Source organism: Cervus elaphus, chromosome 30 (assembly GCF_910594005.1).
Source record: "Cervus elaphus chromosome 30, mCerEla1.1, whole genome shotgun sequence".
Classification (NCBI taxonomy): Eukaryota; Metazoa; Chordata; class Mammalia; order Artiodactyla; family Cervidae; genus Cervus; species Cervus elaphus.
This window is the reverse complement of record NC_057844.1, coordinates 20,009,844-20,034,809: the sequence shown is the minus strand read 5'-3', so window position 1 is coordinate 20,034,809 and position 24,966 is coordinate 20,009,844. Positions and strand designations below refer to the sequence as shown.

Genomic DNA, 24,966 nt, shown 5'->3' with positions numbered 1-24,966 from the left:
AAAATTTCTATATGAAAATTTCTATATGAAAAATCAGAAAGAAATTAAGGAATCAATCCCATTCATCATTGCAACAGAAATAATTAAATATCTAGGAATAAACTTACCTAAGGAGACAAACAGGCAAATTTGGCCTTGGAGTACTGAATGAAGCAGGGCAAAGGCTAATAGAGTTCTGCCAAGAGAACGTACTAGTCATAGCAAACACCCTCTTCCAACAACACAAGAGAAGACTCTACACATGGACATCACCAGACGGTCAACACCGAAATCAGATTGATTATATTCTTTGCAGCCAAAGATGGTGAAGCTCTATACAGTCAGCAAAAACAAGACTGGGAGCTGACTGTAGCTCAGATCATGAACTCCTTATTGCCAAATTCAGACTTAAATTGAAGAAAGTAGGGAAAACCACTAGACCATTCAGGTATGATCTAAATCGAATCCCTTATGACTACACAGTGGAAGTGAGAAATAGATTTAAGGGACTAGATCTGATAGACAGAGAGCCTGATGAACTGTGGATGGAGGTTCGTGACATTGTACAGGAGACAGGGGTCAAGACCATCCCCATGGGAAAGAAATGCAAAAAAGCAAAATGGTTGTCTGAGGAGGCCTTACAAATAGCTGTGAAAAGAAGCAAAAAGCAAAGGAGAAAAGGAAAGATATTCCCATTTGAATACAGAGTTCCAGAGAATAGCCAGGAGAGATAAGAAAGACTTCCTCAGCGATCAATGCAAAGAAATAGAGGAAAACAACAGAATAGGAAAGACTAGAGATCTCTTCAAGAAAATTAGAGATACCAAGGGAACATTTCATGCAACAATGGGCTCGATAAAGGACAGAAATGGTATGGACCTAACAGAAGCCGAAGATATTAAAAAGAGTTGGCAAGAATACACAGAAGAACTGTACAAAAAAGATCTTCACGACCCAGATAATCACAATGGTGTGATCACTCACCTAGAGCCAGACATCCTGGAATGTGAAGTCAAGTGGGCCTTAGAAAGCATCACTACAAACAAAGCTAGTGGAGGTGATGGAATTCCACTTGAGCTATTTCAAATCCTGAAAGATGATGCTGTGAAAGTGCTGCACTCAATATGCCAGCAAATTTGGAAAACTCAGCAGTGGCCACAGCACTGGAAAAGGTCAGTTTTCATTCTAATCACTAAGAAAGACAATCCCAAACAATGCTCGAACTACTGCACAATTGCACTCATCTCACACGCTAGTAAAGTAATGCTCAAAATTCTCCAACCCAGGCTTCAGCAATACATGAACCATGAACTTCCAGATGTTCAAGCTGGTTTTAGAAAAGGCAGAGGAACCAGAGATCAAATTGCCAACATCCACTGGATCATCGAAAAAGACAGAGTTCCAGAAAAACATCTATTTCTGCTTTATTGACTATGCCAAAGCCTTTGACTGTGTGGATCGCAATAAACTGTGGAAAATTCTGAAAGAGATGGGAATACCAGACCACCTGACCTGCCTCTTGAGAAACCTGTATGCAGGTCAGGAAGCAACAGTTAGAACTGGACATGGAACAATAGACTGGTTCCAAATAGGAAAAGGAGTACATCAAGGCTGCATATTGTCACCCTGCTTATTTAACTTCTATGCAGAGTACATCATGAGAAACGCTGGGCTGGAAGAAGCACAAGCAGGATCAAGGTTGCCGGGAGAAATATCAATAACCTCAGATATGCAGATCATGACACCCTTATGGCAGAAAGTGAAGAGTAACTAAAAAGCCTCTTGATGAAAGTGTAAGAGGAAAGTGAAAAAGTTGGCTTAAAGCTCAACATTCAGAAAACTAAGATCATGACATCCGGTCCCATCACTTCATGGCAAATAGATGGGGAAACAGTGGAAACAGTGTCAGACTTTATTTTTTTGGGCTCCAAAATCACTGCAGATGGTGACTGCAGCCATGAAATTAAAAGACACTTCCTCCTTGGAAGGAAAGTTATGACCAACCTAGATAGCATATTAAAAAGCAGAGACATTACTTTGCTAACAAAGGTCCGTCTGGTCAAGGCTACGGTTTTTCCAGTGGTCATGTATGGATGTGAGAGTTGGACTATAAAGAAAGCTGAGCGCCGAAAAATTGATGCTTTTGAACTATGGTGTTGGAGAAGATTCTTGAGAGTCCCTTGGACTGCAAGGAGATCCAATCAGTCCATCCTAAAGGAGATAAGTCCTGGGTTTTCATTGGAAAAACTGATGCTGAAGCTGAAACTCCAGTACTTTGGCCACCTCATGAGAAGAGTTGATTCATTGGAAAAAGCCCTGATGCTGGGAGGGATTGGGGGCAGGAGGAGAAGGGGACGACAGAGGATGAGATGGTTGGATGGCATCACCAACTCGATGGACATGGGTTTGAGTAGACTTCGGGAGTTGGTGATGGACAGGGAGGCCTGGCATGCTGCGATTCATGGAGTCGCAAAGAGTTGGACATGACTGAGTGACTGAACTGAACTGACGTGAACTGAAGGAGACAAAAGAACTGTACACAGAAAATTGTAAGACACTAATGAAAGAAATCAAACACAAGATAAACGGATGGAGAGATGCTCCATGTTCCTGGGTAGGAAAAATCAATATTGTGAAAATGACTATACTACCAAACGCAATCTACAGATTCAGTGCGATGTGTACCATTACCAATGACATTTTTCACAAAACTAGAACAAAAATTCTCACAATTCATATAGAAACACAAAAGACCCTGAATAACCAAAGCAGTCTTGAGAAAGAAGAATGGACCTGGAGGAATCAACCTTCCTGACTTCAGATTATACTACAAAGCTACAGTCATCAAGCCAGTATGGTACTGGCACAAAAACAGAAATACAGACCAAAGAAACAAGATAAAAAGCCCAGAAATACACCCATGCACTTATGGGTGTACCTTATTTTTGATAGAGGAGGCAAGAATATACAATGGGGCAAAGACAGCCTCTTCAATAAGTGGTGCTGGGGAAAGTGGACAGCTACATGTAAAAGAATGAAATTTGAATACTTCCTAACACCATACACAAAGATAAACTCAAAATGGATTAAAGACCTAAATCTAAGACCAGAAATTATAAAACTCTTAGAAGAAAACATAGGAAGAACACTTGATGACATAAATCAAAGCAAGATCCCCTATGACCCACCTCTTAGAGTAGTGGAAATAAAAGTAAACTAGTGGGACCTGATTAAACTTAAAAGCTTTGGCACAGCAAAGCAAAGTATAAGTAAAGTGAAAAGACAACCCTCAGAATGGGAGAAAATCATAGCAAATGAAGCAACTGACAAAGGATTGATTTCTAAAATATACAAGCAGCTCACACAACTCAATGCCAGAAAAACAAACAACGCAATCAAAAAGTGGGAAAAAGACCTAAACAGGCATTTCTTCAAAGACATACAGATGGCTAACAAACACATGGAAAGACGCTCAACATTGCTTATTATTAGAGAAATGCAAATCAAAACTACAATGAGATATCAGATATTACCTCACACCGGTTAGAATGGCCATCATCAAAGAGTCTACAAACAATAAATGCTGGAGAGGGTGTGGAGAAGAGGGAATGCTCTTGCACTGCTGGTGGGAATGTAAATTGATAGAGCCACTATGGAAGAAGGTATGCAGATACCTTAAAAAACTAGGAATAAAACCACCATATGACCCAGCAATCCCACTCCTATGGATATACCCTGAGGAAACCAAAATTGAGAAAGACACATGTATCCCGTTGTTCATTGCAGCACTATTGACAGTAGCTGAAGCCTGGAAGCAACCTAGATGTCCATCAACAGATGAATGGATAAAGAAGTTGTGGTACATATACACAATGGAATATTACTCAGCCATAAAAAAGGAATGCATTTGAGTTAGTTCTAAATGTGATGGATGAACCTAGAACCTACTGTAGGAAGTGAATTAAGTCAGAAAGAGAAACATAAACATCATATTATAATGCATCTATACGGAATCTAGAAAAATGGTACTGAAGAATTTATTTACAGGGCAGCAGTGGAGAAATAGACATAGACAATAGACTTATGGACTTGGGGAGAGGGAAGGAAAGGGTGAGATGTATAGAAAGAGTAACATGGAAACTTACATTACCATATGTAAAACAGACAGCCAGTGGGAATTTGCTGTATGGCTCAGGAAACTCAAAGAGGGGCTCTGTATCAACCGAGAGGGGTGGGATGGGGAGGGAGATGGGCGGGAGGTTTAAAAGGGAGGGGATATATGTATACCTATGGCTGATTCTTGTTTAGGTTTGACAGAAAACAACAAAATTCTGTAAAGCAATTATCCTTCAATAAGAAAATAAATTAATTTTTAAAAATTTAAAAAAAGAGTAAACAAGACATTGCTTCCTTTACCATGAAAGTTTTTCTGCCTAGATTAATAAGTAAAGGAACTAAATGGTGTGTTCACAATTCTCCAAGCCAGGTTTCAACAGTACATGAACTGTAAACTTCCACATGTTCAAGCAGGATTCAGAAAAGGCAGAGGAACCAGAGATCAAACTGCCAACATCCACTGGATCATCAAAGTGAATCCAGAAAGTGAAGAGTAACTAAAAAGCCTCATGATGAAAGTGTAAGAGGAAAGTGAAAAAGTTGGGTTAAAGCTCAACATTCAGAAAACTAAGCTCATGGCATCCGGTCCCATCACTTCATGGCAAATAGATGGGGAAACAGTGGAAACACTGACAGACTTTATCTTTTGGCGTTCCAAAATCACTGCAGATGGTGGCTGTAGCCATGAAATTAAAAGATGCTTGCTCCTTGGAAGAAAAGGTATGACCAACCTAGATAGCATATTAAAAAGCAGAGACATTACTTTGTAAACAAAGGTCTGTCTAGTCAAAGCTACAGTTTTTCCCGTGGTCATGTATGGATGTGAGATTTGGACTATAAAGAAAGCTGAGCACCGAAGAGTTGAAGCTTTTGAGCTATGGTGTTCCAGAAGACTCTTGAGAGTCCCTTGGCCTGCAAGGAGATCCAAGCAGTCCATCCTAAAGGAAATCAGTCCTGAATATTCATTGGAAGGACTGATGCTGAAGCTGAAGCTCCAATGCTTTGGCCACCTGATGTGAAGAACTGGCTCATTGGAAAAGACCCTGATCCTGGGAAAGATTTAAGGCGGGAGGAGAAGGGGTCGACAGAGGATGAGATGGTTGGATGGCATCACCGAGTCAATGGACATGAGTTTGAATAAACTCTGGGAGTTGATGATGGACAGGGAGACCTGGCGTGCTGCAGTCCATGGGGTCACAAAGAGTCGGACATGAGTGAGTGACTGAACTGAACTGAACATCAAAAAGCTTAAACGTATACATTGAGGCATTATAGCATAATGGTTGAAAACTCAGTTCTGCCATTTTTTAGCTGTGTGACTTTAGGCAAGTCATTTCATTTTTTGACTGTTTACAACATGAAATAAAACCGAAATACAGACTTCTTACAAATGTTGAACCATAAAGGCTTAGTGAAATAAGAAAGCAAGAGATCAAGGAGGTAAAAGAAAATAGAAGAGCTCAAACAAAAAGAGTTTGAGGCCAGTAAGGCACTGCGTATTGACTTCCCTGGTGGCTTAGACAGTAAAGTGTATGCCTACAGTGCAGGAGACCCAGGTTCAATCCCTGGGTTGGGAAGATCTCCTGGAGAAGGAAATGGCAACCCACTGCAGTATTCTTACCTGGAAAATCCCATGAATGGAGGAGCATGGTAGGCTACAATCCATGGGGTTGCAAATAGTCAGACACGACTGAGAGACTTCACTTTCACTTTCAAGGCACTGCATGTTAATAACTAGATCTGACCCTCAATTTTTATAGATCAGTATCAGTGTTATTCAAAGTATGGTCATTGGCTAAAAGTCCTGAAACTGTTTGTTGCAGGTCTGCTACAATCTAAGAAGCTTGTGCTTGTAATAAACTGCAAAACTAAACACACCACTTCAGTTCAGTTCAGTCGCTCAGTCGTGTCCGACTCTTTGCAATCCCATGGACTGCAGCATGCCAGGCCTCCCTGTCCATCACCAACTCCCAGAGTTTATTCAAACTCATGTCCATTGAGTCGGTGATACCATCCAACCATTTCATCTTCTGTCGACCCCTTCTCTTCCTGCCTTCAATCCTTCCCAGCATCAGGGTCTTTTCCAGTGAGCCCGTTCTTCACATCAGGTGGCCAGAGTACTGGAGTTTCAGCTTGAGCATCAGTCTTTCCAATGAATATTCAGGACTGATTTCCTTTGGGACTGACTGGTTGGATCTCCTTGCAGTCCAAGGGACTCTCAAGAGTCTTCTCCAACACCACAGTTCAAAAGAATCAGTTCTTCAGCGCTCAGCTTTCTTTATAGTCCAAATCTCACATCCGTACATGACTACTGGTAGAAACCATAGCTTTGACCAGACAGACCTTTGTTGGCAAAGTAATGTCTCTGGTTTTTAATATGCTATCTAGGTTGATCATACCTTTTCTTCCAAGGAGCAAGCGTCTCGATTTCATGGCTGCAGTCACCATCTACAGTGATTTTGGAGCCAAAAAAGATAAAATATGTCACTGTTTCCATTGTTTCCCCATCTATTTGCCATAAAGTGATGGGACTGGATGCCATGATCTTAGTTTTCTGAATGTTGAGTTTTAAGTCAACTTGTTCACTCTCTTCTTTCACTTTCATCAAGAGGCTCTTTACTTCTTCTTTTTCTGCCATAAGGGTTGTATTATCTGTATATCTGAGGTTATTGATAGTTCTCCCGGCAACCTTGATTCCAGCTTGTGCTTCATCCAGCCAAGCGTTTCTCATGATGTACTCTGCATAGAAGTTAAATAAACAGGGTGACAATATACAGCCTTGATGTACTCCTTTCCCGATTTGGCACCAGTCTGTTGTTCCATGTCCGGTCCTAACTGTTGCTTCTTGACCTGCATACAGATTTCTCAGGAGGCAGGTCAGGTGGTCTGGTATTCCCATCCCTTCAGGATTTTCCACAGTTTGTTGTGATCCACACAGTCAAAGGCTTTGGTGTAGTCAATAAAGCAAAAGTAGATGTTTTTCTGGAACTCTTTCTTTTTCAATGATCCAGAGGATGTTGGCAATTTGATCTCTGGTTCCTCTGCCTTTTCTAAATCCAGCTTGAACATCCTGGAAGTTCATGGTTCACGTACTGTTGAAGCCTGGCTTAGAGAGTTTTGAGCATTACTTTTTACTGGTGTGTGAGATGAGTGCAGTTTTGCAGTAGTTTGATCATTCTTTGGCATTGCCTTTCTTTGGGATTGGAATGAAAACTGACCTTTTCCAGTCCTGTGGCCACTGCTGAGGTTTCAAATTTGCTGGCATATTGAGTGCAGCACTTTCACAGCATCATCTTTTAGGATTTGAAATAGCTCAAGTGGAATTCCATCACCTCCACTAGCTTTGTTCGTAGTGATTCTTCCTAAGACCCTCTTGACTTCACATTCCAGGATGTCTGGCTCTATGTAAGTGATCACACCATTGTGATTATCTGGGTCGTGAAGATCTTTTTTGTATAGTTCTCCTGTGTGTTCTTGCCACCTCTTCTTACTGTCTTCTCCTTCTGTTAAGTCCATACCATTTCTGTTCTTTATTGTGCCTATCTTTGCATGAAATGTTCCCCTAATATCTCTAATTTTCTTGAAGAGATCTCTAGTCTTTCCCATTCTGTTGTTTTCCTCTATTTCTTTGTATTGGTCACTGAGGAAAGCTTTCTTTTCTCTCCTTGCTATTCTTTGGAACACTGCATTCAAATTTGTTTTTTTTTTTTCCCTTTGGTCCTTTGCCTTTTGCTTCTCTTCTTTTTTCGGCTAATTTCTAAGGCCTCCTCAGACAGTCATTTTGCCTTTTTGCATTTCTTTTTCTTGGGGATGGTCTTGATCACTGCCCCAAACCTCCATCCATAGTTCTTCAGCCACTCTATTATATCTAATCCCTTGAATCTATTTGTGACTTCCATATATTTGTATGGGATTTCATTTAGGTCATTCCTGAATGGTCTATTGGTTTTTCCTACCTTCTTCAATTTAAGTTTGACGTGGGGCTTCCCTCATAGCTGAGTCAGTAAAGAATCTGCCTGCAGTGCAGGAGCCCTGGGTTCGATTCCTCTGTTGGGACGATCCCCTGGAGAAGGAAATGACAACCCACTCCACTATTCTTACCTGGAGAATTCCATGGACAGATGCAAAGAGTCAGACACGACTTAGGGACTAACACTTTCATTTTCATTTTGCAATAAGGAATTCATGATCTGAGCCACAGTCGTCTCCCAGTCTTGTTTTTGCTGACTGTATAGAGCTTCTCTTATCTTTGGCTGCAAAGAATATAATCAATCTGATTTTGGTATTGATTATCTGGTAATGTCCATGCGTAGGGTTTTCCCTTTTGTTGTTGAAAGAGGGTGTTTGCTGTGACCAGTGAGTTCTCTTGGCAAAACTCTGTTAGCCTTTGCCCTGCTTCATTTTGTACTCGAAGGCTAAATTTGCCTGTTACTCCAAGTATCTCTTGACTTCCTACTTTTGCATTCCAGTCCCTTATAATGAAAATAACATCTTTTTTCGGTGTTAGTTCTAGAAGGTCTTGTCGGTCTTCATCAAACCATTTAACTTCAGCTTCTTCAGCATTACTGGTTGGGACATAGACCTGGATTACTGTGATATTGGGCTTCCTTTATAGCTCAGTTGGTATATCATCTGCCTGGAATGCAGGAGTCCCAGTTCGATTCATGGATCGGGAAGATCCCCTGGAGAAGGAAATGGCAACCCACTCCAGTATTCTTGCCTGGAGAATCCCATGGATAGTGGATCCTGGTAGGATCGCAAGAGTTGGACACAACTTAGCGACTAAACCACCACCATAACCATCACTGTGATATTGAATGGTTTGCCTTGGAAATGAACAGAGATCATTCTGTTATTTTTGAGATTGCATCCAAGTACTACATTTTGGACTCTTTTGTTGACTATGAGGACTGTTCCATTTCTTCTAAGGGATTTTTGCCCACAGTAATAGATATAATGGTCTTCAGAGTTAAATTTACCCATTCCAGTCCATTTTAGTTCACTGATTCCTAAAATGTCGATGTTTACTCTTGTCATCTTCTGTTTGACCACTTCTAATTTATGGACCTAACATTCCAGGTTCCTATGCAGTATTGCTCTTTACAGCATCGGACTTTCTTTCCATCACCAGTCACATCCGCAACTGTGGGTGTTATTTTTGCTTTGTCTCTGTCTCTTCATTCTTTTTGGAGTTATTTCTCCACTGATCTCCAGTAGCATATTGGGCACCTGCCGACCTGGGGAGTTCATCTTTCAGTGTCCTATCTTTTTGCCTTTTCATATTGCTTATGGGCTTTTCAAGGCAAGGCTACTGAAGTGATTTGCCATTCCCTTCTCCAGTGGACCACATCTGTCCGTCTTGGGTGGCCCTACACAGCATGGCTCATAGTTTCATTAAGTTAGACAAGGCTGTGGTCCATATCATCAGATTGATTAGTTTTTTGTGATTGTGGTTTTCATTCTTTCTGCTCTCTGCTGGATAAGGATAAGAGGCTTATGGAAGCTTCCTGATAGGGGAAACTGACTGAGGGGGAAACTGGGTCTTATTCAGATGGTGCCATGCTCAGTAAATCTTTAATCCAGTTTTTTGTTGATGGGTGGGGCTGTGTTCCCTCCCTGTTTTTTGTCCTGAGGCCAAACTATGGTGGAGGTGATGGAGATAATGGGACCTCCTTCCAAAGGTCTCCTGGCTCAGTGCTCTGGACCCTGCAGCAGGCCACCACTGACCACGCCTCTGCTGGAGACTCCTGGACATGCTTGGGCAAGTCTGGGTCAGTCTCTAGCTGAAAAATGGCAGAGCTGAGTTTTTAACCATTATGCTGTAATGCCTCTTAATGTAAATGTTTAAGCTTTTTGATGTACTAAGTGGCAGTTCCGTGTGGTTCAACCAGTTGTCAGAAAACAGAAGATCTAAGAAGTATTAAATACACATATGAGTCAACAGATTAATAATGGATTTCTAAAAGAACTTTAAAATGTATCTAGTCTGTGTGTATGTGTTTGGAGATAAACTAGGCCAGTTTCCATATCCTCTGAGCTCCCCTCCCACTTGATCAAAGAAAAAGATACCTTTGTAGATGCTGAACTTACTATAGCACAGTCTCTAAGAGGGTAAAGATCTCTAAGTGACAAGCAAAAGGACAGTTGAAGTTGCTGGTTTTGGTGATTAATCACATCACCAGCAGTCTGCTCAGGGATTGATCATCTTAACTTCGGTTGTACATATTTTTTATTAAGAGTAAAGTATAACTTTCATGTCCTAGGATACCCAAAATGGACTTTGTTAGGATGATTTGAATTCAGCTATGAAGGTTGTTACTTTAATTCTTGATAAAAGAAGCAACGTACTAAGAAGCTGTTGTTGTTCAGTCACTAAGTTGTGTCCGACTCTTTGTGACCCCATGGACTGCAGTACACCAGACTTCTAGAGTACCCTACCCCTTAGTTGTTGTAACTGAGAAGCTATAACAACACTAAACTTTTGTATGCCCAGATATTAATATATGTAAGCCAGAATTGACACAATTACAAGGAGAAGTTTGTCCATTGTGGGAGAACTTTTAAATACACCAGTTAATAAGAGATAGGTAAATAACTTAATTTGCAAGTATTTGATATCTAATATACACATATAAAGCCGCATGCATATTTGAATATTGCTTTTGTGAACTAAGTGCAGTCTTGGTTGCTGCACTGTGCGGTGAGGTAACATGGAACTCTAGTGAATCAGAGGAATACCTTCGGATAGTCTAAATTTTTATGAGAAGCACAGTGACACTTAACATTTCAGATACCACAGAATCATTCATTACCACAGAACTAAAATAGTTCATAATTTGACCATTAGGTTGCACTGTGTTTTTTTCAATTACATATTTTGTCTAAGTGAAATAAAGATATTTTCTTTAAACTTAAGTTTGCCTTGGCACTGCCCCACCCCCCGGCTCCCAAATTACTATTAACTAGTTTGGATCTAACTATTTGATAAAGAAAACTGTTGGATATTGCCTTTGGCTTATACTATGTACTGAAAAAGTTTGGGAAACTCTGTTTTAAAGCAAATGTCAGCTAATTTCAGTGTTGTACAGACTTTGTTCTCTGATTACAAAACAATTAAATGAGAAATCAGTGAATGAGAAAGTTACCAAAACCTCATAATTGTTGGGGAAAAGTAAGCACTTCTCAATACCTTGAGCATGAAGAAATCCTAATAGAAGTTAACTAACACCAATATATGACCAAGAGAAAGATATTACATGTCAGAACCTGTGGAATTGAAGAGTTACCTTTACAGGAGAAATTTATAGCAGGTAGAGGGGAATGAAAGGAATTTAAAAGGCATGTTAATTCATATGTGGCATTATTTTTAAAAAATATTAGTACATTACTTCCCTGCTTAGTATAGATCCCCTGGAGAAGGGAATGGCTACCCACTCCAGTATTCTTGCCTGGAGAATTCTATGGATAGAGGAGACTGGCGGGCTACAGTCCATGGGGTCGCAAAGAATTGGACACAACTGAGCAACTAACACTTTAACTTTCACATCACTTCGTTTTTACTGCATGAGAAGACTCTTGAGAGTCCGTTGGCTAGCAAGGAGATCAAACCAGTCAATCCTAAAGGAAATCAACCCTGAATATTCATTGGAAAGATTAATGCTGAAGCTCTAGTACTTTCGCCACATGATGTGAAGAGCCAACTCATTAGAAAAGACCCTGATGCTGGGAAAGATTGAGGGCAGGAGAAGAAAGGGGAGACAGAGGATGAGATGGTTGGATGGCATCACCAATTCAATGGACATTAGTTTGACCAAACACTGGGACATAGTGAAGGACAGGGAAGCCTGGCATGCTTCAATCCTTGGGGTTTCAGAGTTGGACACGACTTAGTGACTGAATAACAACAATGAACCACTTCAAAGCCTGGTGGCTTAGGAACAAAATAACCATTTTATTCCACTGACAATTCTGTGGGTTGGCAGAGTGATTCTTCTGTTCTGGGCCAGTTCACCTGATCTCTGCTTGGGCTCCTTCATTCATCTCTGGTCAGCTGGTGGGTTAGCTGGTGACTGGATGATCTAAGACGGTCTCATAGAAGTTTCTTACTACTGACTGAGACCTTAGTTGTCTTCCACATGGCCTCATCCTGCAACAGGCAAGCTCACAGTTGTTCACCTGGTGGCTCTAGAATTATATAAGTGGCAAGAGAGGACATGCTTGGATGTGGAGGAACTTTTCAAGTTCATTTACTAAACTCAAGTCCATTGCCAAAGCAAGTTACATGGCCATACCTGGAATAAACATAGGACCAGATTATCCAGAGGCATGGATATCGGAAGGGGAATGGTAACCATTTTCTAAAACAACCACAATTTGAATATGAACAATTTTATGCCAATAAATTTGAAAACTCAGGTGAAACAATTTCCCAGTGGAAAAATTTAAAACAATTTACCCAGCTTAAGAAGAAATTTAAAAACCTGAATAGATTTTAGAACAATTAATTAGATCAGTAACTAAAAATTTAACCTCTTTTGTTGCCCTGAAAAGAAAAAGTACTCACAGATAGAACTCCAGCAAACATTCAAGGGACTGACAATTTTAGCCTTACTTGGTGATTTCAGAGAAGGTAGAGGGAACATTTCTCAACTCATTTTATAAGATTAACAAACCATAACACCAAGAATCAGGCAAAGATAGAGTGAGAAAAGATGTGTATAAGCCAGTTTCACTTATGAACATAGGTGGGAAAAAAATCCCACATAAAGTATTATTAAATTGAAACCAGTAATGAATATACATACATAGTTTAATTCCAAGACGGGTTTATCCCAGCTTATAAGTTGAACATTAAAAAGTTCTGAGTTTAACATTAAAAACTCACAGTTTACCACATTTATAGATGAAAGGAGAGAATTATGTGGCCATTTGAATAGATTTTTTTTTAAAAAGCACAGTTTAGTAAAATTGAGCACCTATGTGTGTCTGAAAAAGAAAAAGAAAATTTAGCGAATTAGGAAGGAGCTTCCTTACAGCAGACATAATATATAATGGTAAAATGCTGTCCCTGGATTGGGCATCTGTGTACAGGGGAGGATTGAGTGGTGCTTATGCGCTTGTATTACTTCTGTGCCTGAAATACCTGGGAGAGTAGGAGGAATAGGGGGAGTGAGATCCCGGAAAGACCTTAGAAAGCTTAATCATCAGACTCTGGTAAAGTTGGAGGAAACATAGGGTGAGAACAGAATCAGGGTTAGAATAATTTTTGTTTTGTGTTTATCTGTCAAATCTGTCAACTTTGTTGAAACTTTTTAGACGGCTTAAATTCCAAGAAGTGTTAAAAATTACCATATAATACATGTTGTTGTGAGCCACACAGTCAAAGGCTTTCTCGTAGTCAGTGAAGCAGAAGTAGATGTTTTTTTGGAATTCCCTTGCTTTCTCTGTGGTCCAACGAATATTGGCAATTTGATGTCAATTTTTTGGGCTCCAAAATCACTGCAGATGGTGACTACAGCCATGAAATTAGAAGACACTTGCATCTTGGAAAGAAAGCTATGACAAACCTAGACACTGTATTAAAAAACAGAGACATTCCTTTTCCAACAAAGGTCCGTATAGTCAAAGCTGTGGTTTTCCCAGTAGTCAGGTACGGATGTGAGAATTGAACCATAAAAAAAACTTGAGTGCCAAAGAATTGATGGTTTAGAATTGTAGTGCTGGAGAAGATTCTTGGAGTCCCTTGGACAGCAGGGAGATCAAACCAGTCAGTCTTAAATATCTGATGAATATTCATTGGAAGGACTGATGCTTGAAGCTGAAGCTCCAATACTCTGGCCACATGATTACTCATTGGTAAAGATCCTAATGCTGGGGAAGATTGAAAGCAAAAGGAGAAGAAGGGCAAAAGGATGAGATGGCTAGATGGCATCACTCACTCCATGGACATGAACTTAAACTCCAGAAGATGGTGAAAGACAGGGAAGCCTGGTGTGCTGCAGTCCATGGGGTCGCTAAGAGTCAGACACAACTTAGCGACTGAATAACAAACAATAATGGATTTTAGGGTTAACTATGTTGTAATTCACAAGGTGAAAAGCATACATTTTTTTTTAATTTGGAAAAAATTTCATACTTGCAGTTTGAAATTCAGGGTTTCAAGAATAGTACCCGAAAAGTACAGCACTCAGCACCCAACTTCCTTGATTCTTGGCATTTTCCCATATTTGTCTTATTCTCACTTTCTCCCTGATAAATAAATATATATATTTATATAACCCCCCAACCAGTTAAGTTGCAGCATGGTGCCCCCTTACACCCTTAGTACATTATTTTCATACACCTTTCAGTGTAACCACGGTTCTTTTTTCAAGTTCACCTAAATTTCTATCTAATCCGTAGACCATCACTCATACTTTGCTAGCTTTTTCCCATAATATTCTTTTATAAATCCAAGATCCAATCTAGGATTAGACATTGCAATTAGTTGTATCGTTTCTTAAGTCTCCTTTGATCCAGTAGTTCTTCAGTCTATATCTTTCATGACAGTGTATTTGAATCTATAGACTGATTTTTTAATAGAATGGCCCGTTTATGTTTGTCTGACTTTTCTCAGATGGTCGTTGTTATTACTACTATTATTTTGCTCATGAGTACCACCAAGATGATACTGTTTTGTCAGCACATTGATGAGAAGGCATACTGTGTTGATTTTCATTTACTGTTTTTTCTTTTTTTAAATGTATTTGAAATTTTAAAAAAAACTTTTTTTACTGGCCTGCAAGGAGACCAAACCTGTCAATCCTAAAGGAAATCAGTCCTGAATATTCATTGGAGGATTGATGCCGAATCTGATTGGCCACCTGATGTGAAGAACTGGCTCATTGGAAAAGACCCTGATGTTGGGAAAGCTTGAAGGCAGGAGGAGAAGCAACTGGTAGCTGATTCACTTTGCTGTATGCCTGAAACTAACACAACATTGTAAATCAGCTATCACTTCAGTTCAGTCTCTCAGTCATGTCAGACTCTGCGACCCCATTGACTGCAGCACGCCTGGCTTCACTGTGCTTGCTCAAACTCAGGTCCATTGAGTCGGTCATGCCATCCACCCATCTCATGCTCTGTCGCCCCCTTCTCCTCCTGCCCTCAATCTTTCCCAGCATCAGGGTCTTTTCCAATGAGTCAGTTCTTTGCATCAGATGGTCAAAGTATTAGAGCCTCAGTTTCAGCATCAGTCCTTCCAATGAATATTCAGGGCTGATTTCCTTCAGGATGGACTAGTTGGATCTCCTTGAGGTCCAAGGGACTCTCAAGAGTCTTCAACACCACATTTCAAAAGCATCAATTCTTTGGTGTTCAGCTTTCTTTATAGTCCAACTCTCACGTCCATACATGACCACTGGAAAAACCATAGCTTTGACTAGACGGACCTTTGTTGGCAAAGTAATGTCTCTGCTTTTTAATATGCTGTCTAGGTTGGTCATGGCCTTTCTTCCAAGGAGCAAGTGTCTCTTGATTTCATGGCTGCAGTCACCATCTGCAGTGATTTTGGAGCCCCCAAAAATAAAGTCTGTCAGTGTTTCCATTGTTTTCCCATCTATTTGCCATGAAGTGATGGGACCAGATGCCATGATCTTAGATTTCTGAATGTTGAGCTTTAAGCCAACTTTTTCACTCTTCTCTTTCACTTTCATCAAGAGGCTCTTTAGTTCCTCTTCATTTTCTGCTGTAACGGTCGTGTCATCTGCATATCTGAGGTTATTGATATTTTTCCCAGCAATCTTGATTCCAGCTTGTGCTCCATACAGCCCGGCATTTCACATGATATACTCTGCATATGAGTTAAATAAGCATGGGAACAATATACAGCCTTGACGTATTCCTTTCCCGATTTGGCACCAGTCTGTTATTCCATGCCCAGTTCTAACTGTTGGTTCTTAACCTGCATACGGATTTCTCAGGAAGCAGGTCAGGTGGTCTGGTATTCCCATCTCTTTCAGAATTTTCCACAGTTTGTTGTGATCTACACAGTCAAAGACTTTGCATAGTCAATAAAGCAGAAGCAGATGTTTTTCTGGAACTCTTTATGTTTTTCAATGATCCAGCGGATGTTGTCAATTTGACCTCTGGTTCTTCTGCCTTTTCTAAATCCAGCTTGAACATCTGGAAGTTCATGGTTCACGTACTGTTGAAGCCTGGCTTGGGGAATTTTGAGCATTACTTTACTAGCGTGTGAGATGAGTGTAATTGTGCAGTAGTTTGAGCATTCTTTGGCATTGCCTTTCTTTGGGATTGGAATGAAAACTGACCTTTTCCAGTCCTGTGGCCACTGCTGAGTTTTCCAAATTTGCTGGCATATTGAGTACAGCACTTTCATAGCATCATGTTTTAGGATTTGAAATAGCTCAAGTGGAATTCCATCACCTCCACTAGCTTTGTTCATAGTGATGCTTCCTGAGGACCTGCTTCACTTTGCATTCCAGGATGTCTGGCTCTAGGTGAGTGATCACACCATTGTGGTTATCTGGGTCATGAAGATATTTTTTGTATAGTTCTTCTGTGTATTCTTGCCACCTCTTCTTACTGTCTTCTCTTTCTGTTAAGTCCATACCGTTTCTGCCCTTTATTGTGCCCATCTTTGCATGAAATGGTCCTTTGGTATCACTAATTTTCTTGAAGAGATATATTTTCTGTTTAAGATTTTATTTTCCCCCATATAGGCCATTACCGAATTTTGAGTAGAATTCCCTGAGTTATATGTACTTTTCCTTTACTCAATTATAACTTTTGCCATTTGATCAGGACATTTATCTGCCAGGTTTTTTCTCTGTAAATTAATAAGTATTCTGTGGGGAGCCACTTGAGACTATAAAATATCAGTGCATGATTTTCATATTTGTGAGATGCATTAATTTGAAAATAATGTAGAATTAATTATTTGAGCAGATACTAAATGTGCTGTGATATAATTTGAAGTTGGTAATCTCTTAAGCATTAGCGTACATGTCAGCATCTAGTTTAAACACGATTCCTTATACAGAGCACAAAAGTAAATGCCGCGTATGTAACCCAGTAAGGCTTGTCTCTCTCTGGTTTTTCTATTTGATCTGAATTTTTAGCATCAGTATTAATACACTATCAGTACCTTTCTGTCGTAGTCAAACAGAAATATTACAATATTCTGTAAATATTGAAGACCAGAAGGTAAAGTCTTGGAAGTTTTAAATTGAAAAGAATCTTAGATATCAGTCTTTTATCTATTTTTAATTCTGTAGACAAACTAAAAATAGAAAAGTTGTCATTTACCCAGTTATATGTTACGTAAAATGGCACACGTTGCCATTACAAAGAGTTCAAATCCCATAAAATGAAGAAATAAGAGTTTAAAACTGAGGTAATAGGAAGTAGAGGACATTTTTGCTAGTGAATTCCCACTCCTGCACTCCCAATAAGTGGGATACATAGAAATCTTAACATTTGAGCAATAAACCCTCATCAAGCTGGCTTCTTAATAAATGCATTGCTTCAGGCAACCATTAGCAGTAAGTTGATGAAAGCTAGTATACTAGTTGAAATATATTTGCTGGATCTTTATAATAAGAGAAGGAAATGGCAACCCACTTCAGTATTCTTGCCTGGAGAATCCCAGGGACACAGGAGCCTGGTGGGCTGCTGTCTGTGGGGTCGCACAGAGTCAGACACGACTGATGTGACTTAGCAGCAGCAGCATAATTATTTAAAATTTGAATCTTCTTTTACAAATTAGGAAGCACAGTATTGGTGAAAGCAGTTGCTGCCTAATAAATTGTGTGTGTATGAGTGCTGGTCTTTAAACCAGTAAGTAATTTTGTTACCAAATCCAGAATGTGTCCTGTCATTGATTTGCAGTATACATATTTAATTCATATTATCCTTATAAAGAGGTTTAGTGTTTATTTCACAGTTGGCTGATAAAGTTGAAATAATTTTAATGACATTTTCATTAGCAGCAGCCTTTACAACTTAACTATTTTATTGGTTGTCTTTCAGAACAAAAGAGATGAACACTTACTGAAAAAAAGAAATGTTCCCCAAGAGGAAAGTTTAGAAGATTCAGATGTTGATGCTGATTTTAAAGCAGTAAGTTAACCTTGCTTATAAGGTGTTGTAAAAGTGATTCTTATAATAACCAGAGAACTTCATTCTCAATCTTAAGACTAATTTTACAATGATAATTAGGGTATATTAACTCTTAACTTTAGTAAATACATTAATTAATGTAATTTTGCTATTAAACTCTTTGCTGAACTATCTTTTTTTCTTTTTAAGCAAAATGTAACACTAGAAGCTATATTGCAGGTATGTTATTAATTTAATATTCTCTTTTTGAAGTATTTTGAAATTGATTTTTTTTTTTTTAAATTTCTGAAATTTACGTTTGGTGTTGCAGAATGCCACAAGTGATAACCCAGTGGTCCAGTTGAGTGCTGTCCAGGCTGCAAGGTAAGGAAGAATTTGTCCAGAGAGAGAATTATGTCACACCTGGTCTAGAAGTAGTACATTGTTATTTCTGTTCGTAGTTTGAAACTTACAGCAGTTAATTTCTCATACTTCTTTTTGTAGAAAGCTTTTATCCAGTGACAGAAATCCACCAATTGATGACCTAATAAAATCTGGGATTTTACCAATTCTAGTGAAATGTCTAGAAAGGGATGATAAGTAAGTATGGATTTGACTCCCTGTTCACTTTTTTCAGCCAACTGAAAATTTGGGATTATTATTTAAGTAATGGGTTCCATTTGGTTTTGCCTTTATCACATTTTTCATTTGTCATGTATTTTAACACAATTTTCTTAATACTGTGATCATACTCTGCAGACCTAAGTGCTTTTCTTTTTAGTTTATAAAGTATGTGTGTGTATTTTCTAGGAAAATTTTAACGTCTGTTTATTGTCTATTCTAAATTATCTCAAACATTTATAGTCTTTATTTGTTAGTTGGCTTTTTCTTCAGTAATGTTTTAAAACAACCCAAATAGTGTTTGAGTCATTCTTTGCTTATGAGTCTATATATAGATTAACCTCATGACTTGAGTCAACATGAATGGTTTCCAGAACTGAGTAGCTCTTTCTTACCCTGGGAATATTCCAGCTGATCCATGATACTCTGTGAAGTCTTTAACAGAACTCCAGCCATGATTAGTTGTCTATCATCATGGTTTTTATTTGTGGTAAATTAAAAATAAGAGGGCAGATTATAATTTCCCAAAATAGAAAGAGAAAAACACCACTTGGTATCTTTTGAGGTACTGGCCCCATTTCTACTAGTATTTGGAGAGATCTTGGTGTGCTAGATCTTAAATCTCATCAGTTTGAGTTAACTGGGTAGAATGTAAGGCTGAACCCCAAAATACATTTAAACAAAGGCTCATTTTTCTTTTAAGGATCATTTAGACTAAAACTTGGGGGTATTTTGCTAAATATTGTCTATGAGATTTTCAGGTGACTAGATTAAAATAGTAGCATTATAAATGTTTCCACTAAGGGTTTTTATTATTTTAAAATACTTCATTCTTTTTCCATTATGTGCCACAACCATCTCTCCAAAAGCTTTTTAAATACTATCATATGTTTTCTTTAAGATTTATTTAAGCAAAAATAAGTTTTATTTCAATTATTATTTTTTTTTAATTCTGTTTTCCTTTAGGGCCCTCTTTTTTCTTTCTTTCCTTTTTTTTTTTTTTGGCTCTTGAGCTGCTTTTCTTTTTTCTTCTCTTCTTTTCCATTTATTTATTTATTTTGCCTTTTTGTCTTTGTCATGGTCTCATTTGTGTGGGTGTCTCTGTGAAATATAGCTTGTATATATAACAGAAGAGTATGCTGAAATATATACAGACATGTATAACTACCACTAAAGGTAAAAATAGAAAATTATCAATAGTTTCAGTCTGACTTAATGGATTTGTTATGGGCAATTGTGTCATAATATAAAAGACCCAAGACTGGAGCTGAATAGACCTTGGTTTAAATCTAGGGTTTGCTACTGACCTAAACCCAAATAGCATTTGATGCTTAGGTACCTAATCTATAAAATTTAGGTGGTTGCAAGGAATGAAAATAATGTATACAAAACACCACATAATACCAAGCATATAATAAATGTTTCTTCATTGTTTACTTATTGCACTCATTTAATTACTTATTTTCTCTATCTTATCTCTCTCTTTTTACATGACATCTTAGAAGACTTTCCCTAGCTTTGTAATTGTATTTTTACATCTTTCTGTTTTCTCATTTCAGGCCTTCATTGTCAGTAGTTTGCCAAACCATATATACTAGTTTAATAACTCTTTCTCCTTCTAGTCTGAGACAACATAAACTATCTCATCATCTTTGATTTTATCATTGCTTTATTTCTCCTCAACTTCGATACCCTCTTATTTCTTGCCTTTTGCCAAAGTTCATCATGTGTTGATGGTTCTTGTCTGCTACTTCATTGTCTGGTCTGTTGCATCTTTTTAACCTTACTGCTTGCTATTATCACTGACATTTACTCTTCTTAAAACCTTTTCCTTCTCTGATCTCTCTAATCTTTTGATATTAACAACCTCACTGTCTTTCTTTGATATGTATAGAGTTTCTTCTAAGTTCCTAACCTTTGGCTTTCCTTGGTTTTTGTGTGCATATCTTCTTGGCTTCAGCTCTCTTGGTCTCTGTGTTGTTGTCAGCTGCATACATCATGATCATCCCAGCCATGGTAGTTTTATTTGTATTTCCAGCTGTTAGTGACTTTCTTTCTTTATCACTCTTGGAAAACCTAGTTCAGTTTTCACTTTCTTTGTGAAGTCTTCCATTACCATTCCAAATTATAATGATCTTATCCTGTCAGCAAAATTATGTAGCCTTGTAATATTGCTGGTATGTGAAACAGGTGATGTAGTGGAGTCAGCGCTTTAAGACCTGTCTAGAGGTTGTGGCAGTGATTCAGATGAGATGATGAGGGCTTCAGCTACCACAGTGATATTTTGGATGGCATGATAAATATAAGAAATATTTAAGAGGTAAAATTGATATGACCTATTGGTTAGATACCTGTGGGAGAGAAAGAGGTCAAGGAAAGTAATGACTGGCTGAATGTTGCAACTGCCAATGAACCTAAAGAAGTGAGTTTATATTGACTGACTTTGAGAGCAAATGAGACATTCAAGTGGAGATATTCAACAGGCACTTGGACGTAATGAGGCGAAATTCAAGGACAAGGTAAAGGATAACCATGTAATCTGTGGGTCTTAAATTGTAGTTATGTGTCTAAAGATTTTTTTTGTTTTTTACAGTCCTTCATTACAGTTTGAAGCTGCATGGGCATTAACTAATATAGCATCAGGAACCTCTGCACAGACTCAAGCTGTTGTACAGTCTAGTAAGTAAATTAACTTGCTGGACCTTCTGTCATTTGTATGAAATGTGCTGAACAGGAAACTCGGTAGAGACAAAGAACAGAGTAAATGGTTGCCTAGGGCTGGGGGAGAAGATGGTAGGACTTTCTGGGTATGGGATTTCTTTTGGGGGCAGTAGAAATGTTGTCAAATTAGATTGTGGTGATGACTACACAACTCTGTATAAACTCTAAGAACCTTTGAATTGTACACTTAAACAGATATATCTCAGTAAAGCTGTTAAAAGTTTGAGTCAATTTTAATTTAAACATTCAATAATACAGGTAGTGCAGAGATACAGCTAAAAATCCTAGAGGTAGTATACAACTGACTGAAATTTTAAGAAAGTGATCTGCCTTATTTAGTTCTCACCTGAAATGAATATGATATCAGTCTTTTGGAATTTGAGTTAGTTCATAAGTTATGTGTAGAGTAAGGAGTATAATGATAAATTATCTTGAAATATAAGGTAGGCTTGATATGGGTATAATCAGTTCTATTTAATCCCATATCAACAATTGGAATCATATTGGCTAAAGTATTCTAAGATAGAAACCTTTTTTTAATGAATTACAGGAAAAACTTCATGCTGTTGTTTTCATTTAATTAATATTACTGCAGTTCTAGATATTGTCAGTAAGTCTGTTGCTTGAGACTAGGGGAAACACTAAAACGTAGCATATTTAGGGTAAAGGTATTTGCTACATTTATTCATTCACTGAACTATAATTGAGCAACTCTAGTGTACCAAACTCTATATATATTTCATCAACTTATTTAGGCTGAAACCTGTGAACTCTTCCAACATTTTGCAGTATAAATATTAGTTTTTTCTTTATTATAGATGCCGTACCTCTTTTTCTAAGACTTCTCCATTCACCACATCAGAATGTTTGTGAACAAGCAGTATGGGCTTTGGGAAACATTATAGGTAAGTTGAAATTAGGTTTGAAAACACTCCAGTTAAGTATCTTAATTAACTTTTTTCCTACATTGGCCATTACACACTATGTTTCCTCTAATTTTAATGTGGGTTGACTATCTTCTTGCTTCATAAATATTAACTTAAGATTATACCTCTTTAGATGGATATGCAATTTGTTACCCAGGACTGGTAGGTTAAATTTGTGTTCCCCAAATCAAAATCTGGAGAAATAGCAACACTTGATGCCCTTGACTGATGGTGAGGAAACATAGAACATCAGTGTCCCAACATGAGCCATTGCATACATTTCAGACTTTCTCATCCTGAATGTAATTTTTTTTTAAATACAATTTTCATTTCTGTAGGTGATGGTCCTCAATGTAGAGATTATGTCATATCACTGGGAGTTGTCAAACCTCTTCTGTCCTTCATCAATCCCTCCATTCCCATCACCTTCCTTCGGAACGTCACATGGGTCATTGTCAATCTCTGCAGGAATAAGGACCCCCCACCGCCTATGGAGACAGTTCAGGAGGTAAATGAAGAATTGCAAAGGCCAGATGGTATATTTTCCCTATGTTTATGCTTTAGGTTTTCATGCACAGGGAATGAAATAGCGCATATGATTTCATTGCAGGTATGAGATATTTAAATAATGTATCATAACTTAATTTTTTACTTCTGTGAAATAAAAGTTGAGACCTGTGGCACCTGACCAAATACAGTCCACCTTAATCCAAGAAACCATAAATTCAAGCAGAAAAATACAAAAGAAGAAAATAAAATCTCAGTTTTATTACTACATTGAGTTGTTGATTTAACACTAAAAATTAAGGGATTGCTGCAGATAAATCTAGTGTGCTTATATGCAAATATTCTAGAGTTAAATTGCTGTGTTAAATCTGCTAATTAAAGCAAAGTAAAATCTTTGCTGTTTACATCTGATTCGTAAATGGATCTGAGTGTTTTAAGTTTTATAAAATCCTATGTAACCTTTAATCACTTGACTAAATAGAGAAATGTTGACTGTGAATCTTTAATCTTTATAATTGGCATCATTCACCATCTTCTGCCACCTCTTGCCCGTGTGGAAAGGGTACTTAGTGATTCCCCCCACTCCCTCACGGATTTAAAGAAAAGATTTGAAATGTCTGCATGCAACAGACTTTATACTAGTCATACTTCTCTTGACTAAATCTGAGGTCAAAAACTTTGACTCAAATAGTTCTTAAATAAAATCTTAGTTTTACTTTAAACAGGTAAGTGGGACAATGAGATTGGTTTTAAGAATGGCTTTTTAAAAATAACTATATACTCGCATCTCCACTGTTTCCGGTAGGCATGTCATAAATAAGGTTATTGGAAACAAATGTTTTTCCTTTAAGGTGCATTAATTTGTGTCAGACTTACTTGAGTATTTTAGTTAAACATCTGAAATATTTTTTGGTGTTTCAGATTGAATTTATTGTATTTTAATTTTCCTAATAGAGATTCAAAAAACTTAATGTTGTTTTTCTTGCACTCAAACAGTATTTACTACTTTTTTAAAAAAATCACAGTTACTCGTTTTTGCAAAGACATTTTCATCAACTCTAGAGTTATTTATCATTTGTTTTCTTCCCTCAGATTTTGCCAGCATTATGTGTCCTCATATACCATACAGATATAAACGTAAGTAAAACAGAACCTTAGATTTGGAATTTGGCTCTTAATGAGACTGAAAGGGTTATTTATTCTTATGCTTTTCGTAAGTGTCACAATATATCTTAATAATTTGTCAGGCTTCCACAGTGTATGTGGAAGAAATGTATGTTCTGTTTTCAGAAGTAGGATTAGGGTTAAACTGAGTTTATATCTTAAATCATTCAGAGAACAAAAATGCTAACATTGGAGAAATTATCACATATGTAGTTAACTCAGTTATTTATATCATAATAGTATTTTTAAGTATCATATTTATAAAGTGGTAAAAGCTTTATAAAGCTCCTTCATACTTTAAAAATTTTTTAAATTTGATTTTTGTAATTGGTAGTCTAGATAGTATTATCCCCATTTTAAAAAAAGAAAGCCTCAGGGAAAGGTTAAGTGACTTATTCAAAGTTGCGGAGCTTGTAAGGGTCAGTGTCCATATTTAAAACTGAGATCTTCTGATGACAGATCTTATTTACTTTCTGTGAAACCCTACTAACTCCCAGGCTATAACCTTTTGAGGTACAGTATTGAAGAATATCAAGTATAGCTTTAAATGCAAAGGTATCTTTAGATGATTTGTTCATTATATGAGGTTTGGTTAAGCACTTACTGTATATATTCTGGCACATTTTTGTTTCAGGCAGTCTGAGAATTCTCCTGATTATAGCAAGACTGAATGTCAGTTCTTCCACAAAGTAAAACAGTCGATAAATTTCAGAGAATTCAGAACTGACTCTAATGTTCATCCAGCATGAATTTGGCTTCTGATATTCCAATTAAGATCTCTTCTGATTTGTATGTTTGTGTTTTTGTGTATCTTTGTTTACACATAATATTTATG

At 37.8% G+C, this 24,966-nt stretch overlaps 1 protein-coding gene across 3 annotated transcripts in view; it reads left to right on the top strand.

Moving 5' to 3' along the window:
• KPNA3 (karyopherin subunit alpha 3) overlaps nucleotides 1-24,966 on the top strand; it is a 91,347-nt gene that overhangs the window by 47,504 nt on the left and 18,877 nt on the right. For all 3 annotated transcript variants that reach the window (XM_043891884.1, XM_043891886.1, XM_043891885.1), the window contains exons 3-10: nucleotides 18,124-18,213; nucleotides 18,403-18,432; nucleotides 18,524-18,576; nucleotides 18,697-18,792; nucleotides 21,407-21,492; nucleotides 22,353-22,439; nucleotides 22,799-22,968; nucleotides 24,060-24,104. In XM_043891884.1, coding sequence (XP_043747819.1) covers nucleotides 18,124-18,213; nucleotides 18,403-18,432; nucleotides 18,524-18,576; nucleotides 18,697-18,792; nucleotides 21,407-21,492; nucleotides 22,353-22,439; nucleotides 22,799-22,968; nucleotides 24,060-24,104 — 657 coding nt within the window. The remainder of the gene's footprint in view (nucleotides 1-18,123; nucleotides 18,214-18,402; nucleotides 18,433-18,523; nucleotides 18,577-18,696; nucleotides 18,793-21,406; nucleotides 21,493-22,352; nucleotides 22,440-22,798; nucleotides 22,969-24,059; nucleotides 24,105-24,966) is intronic.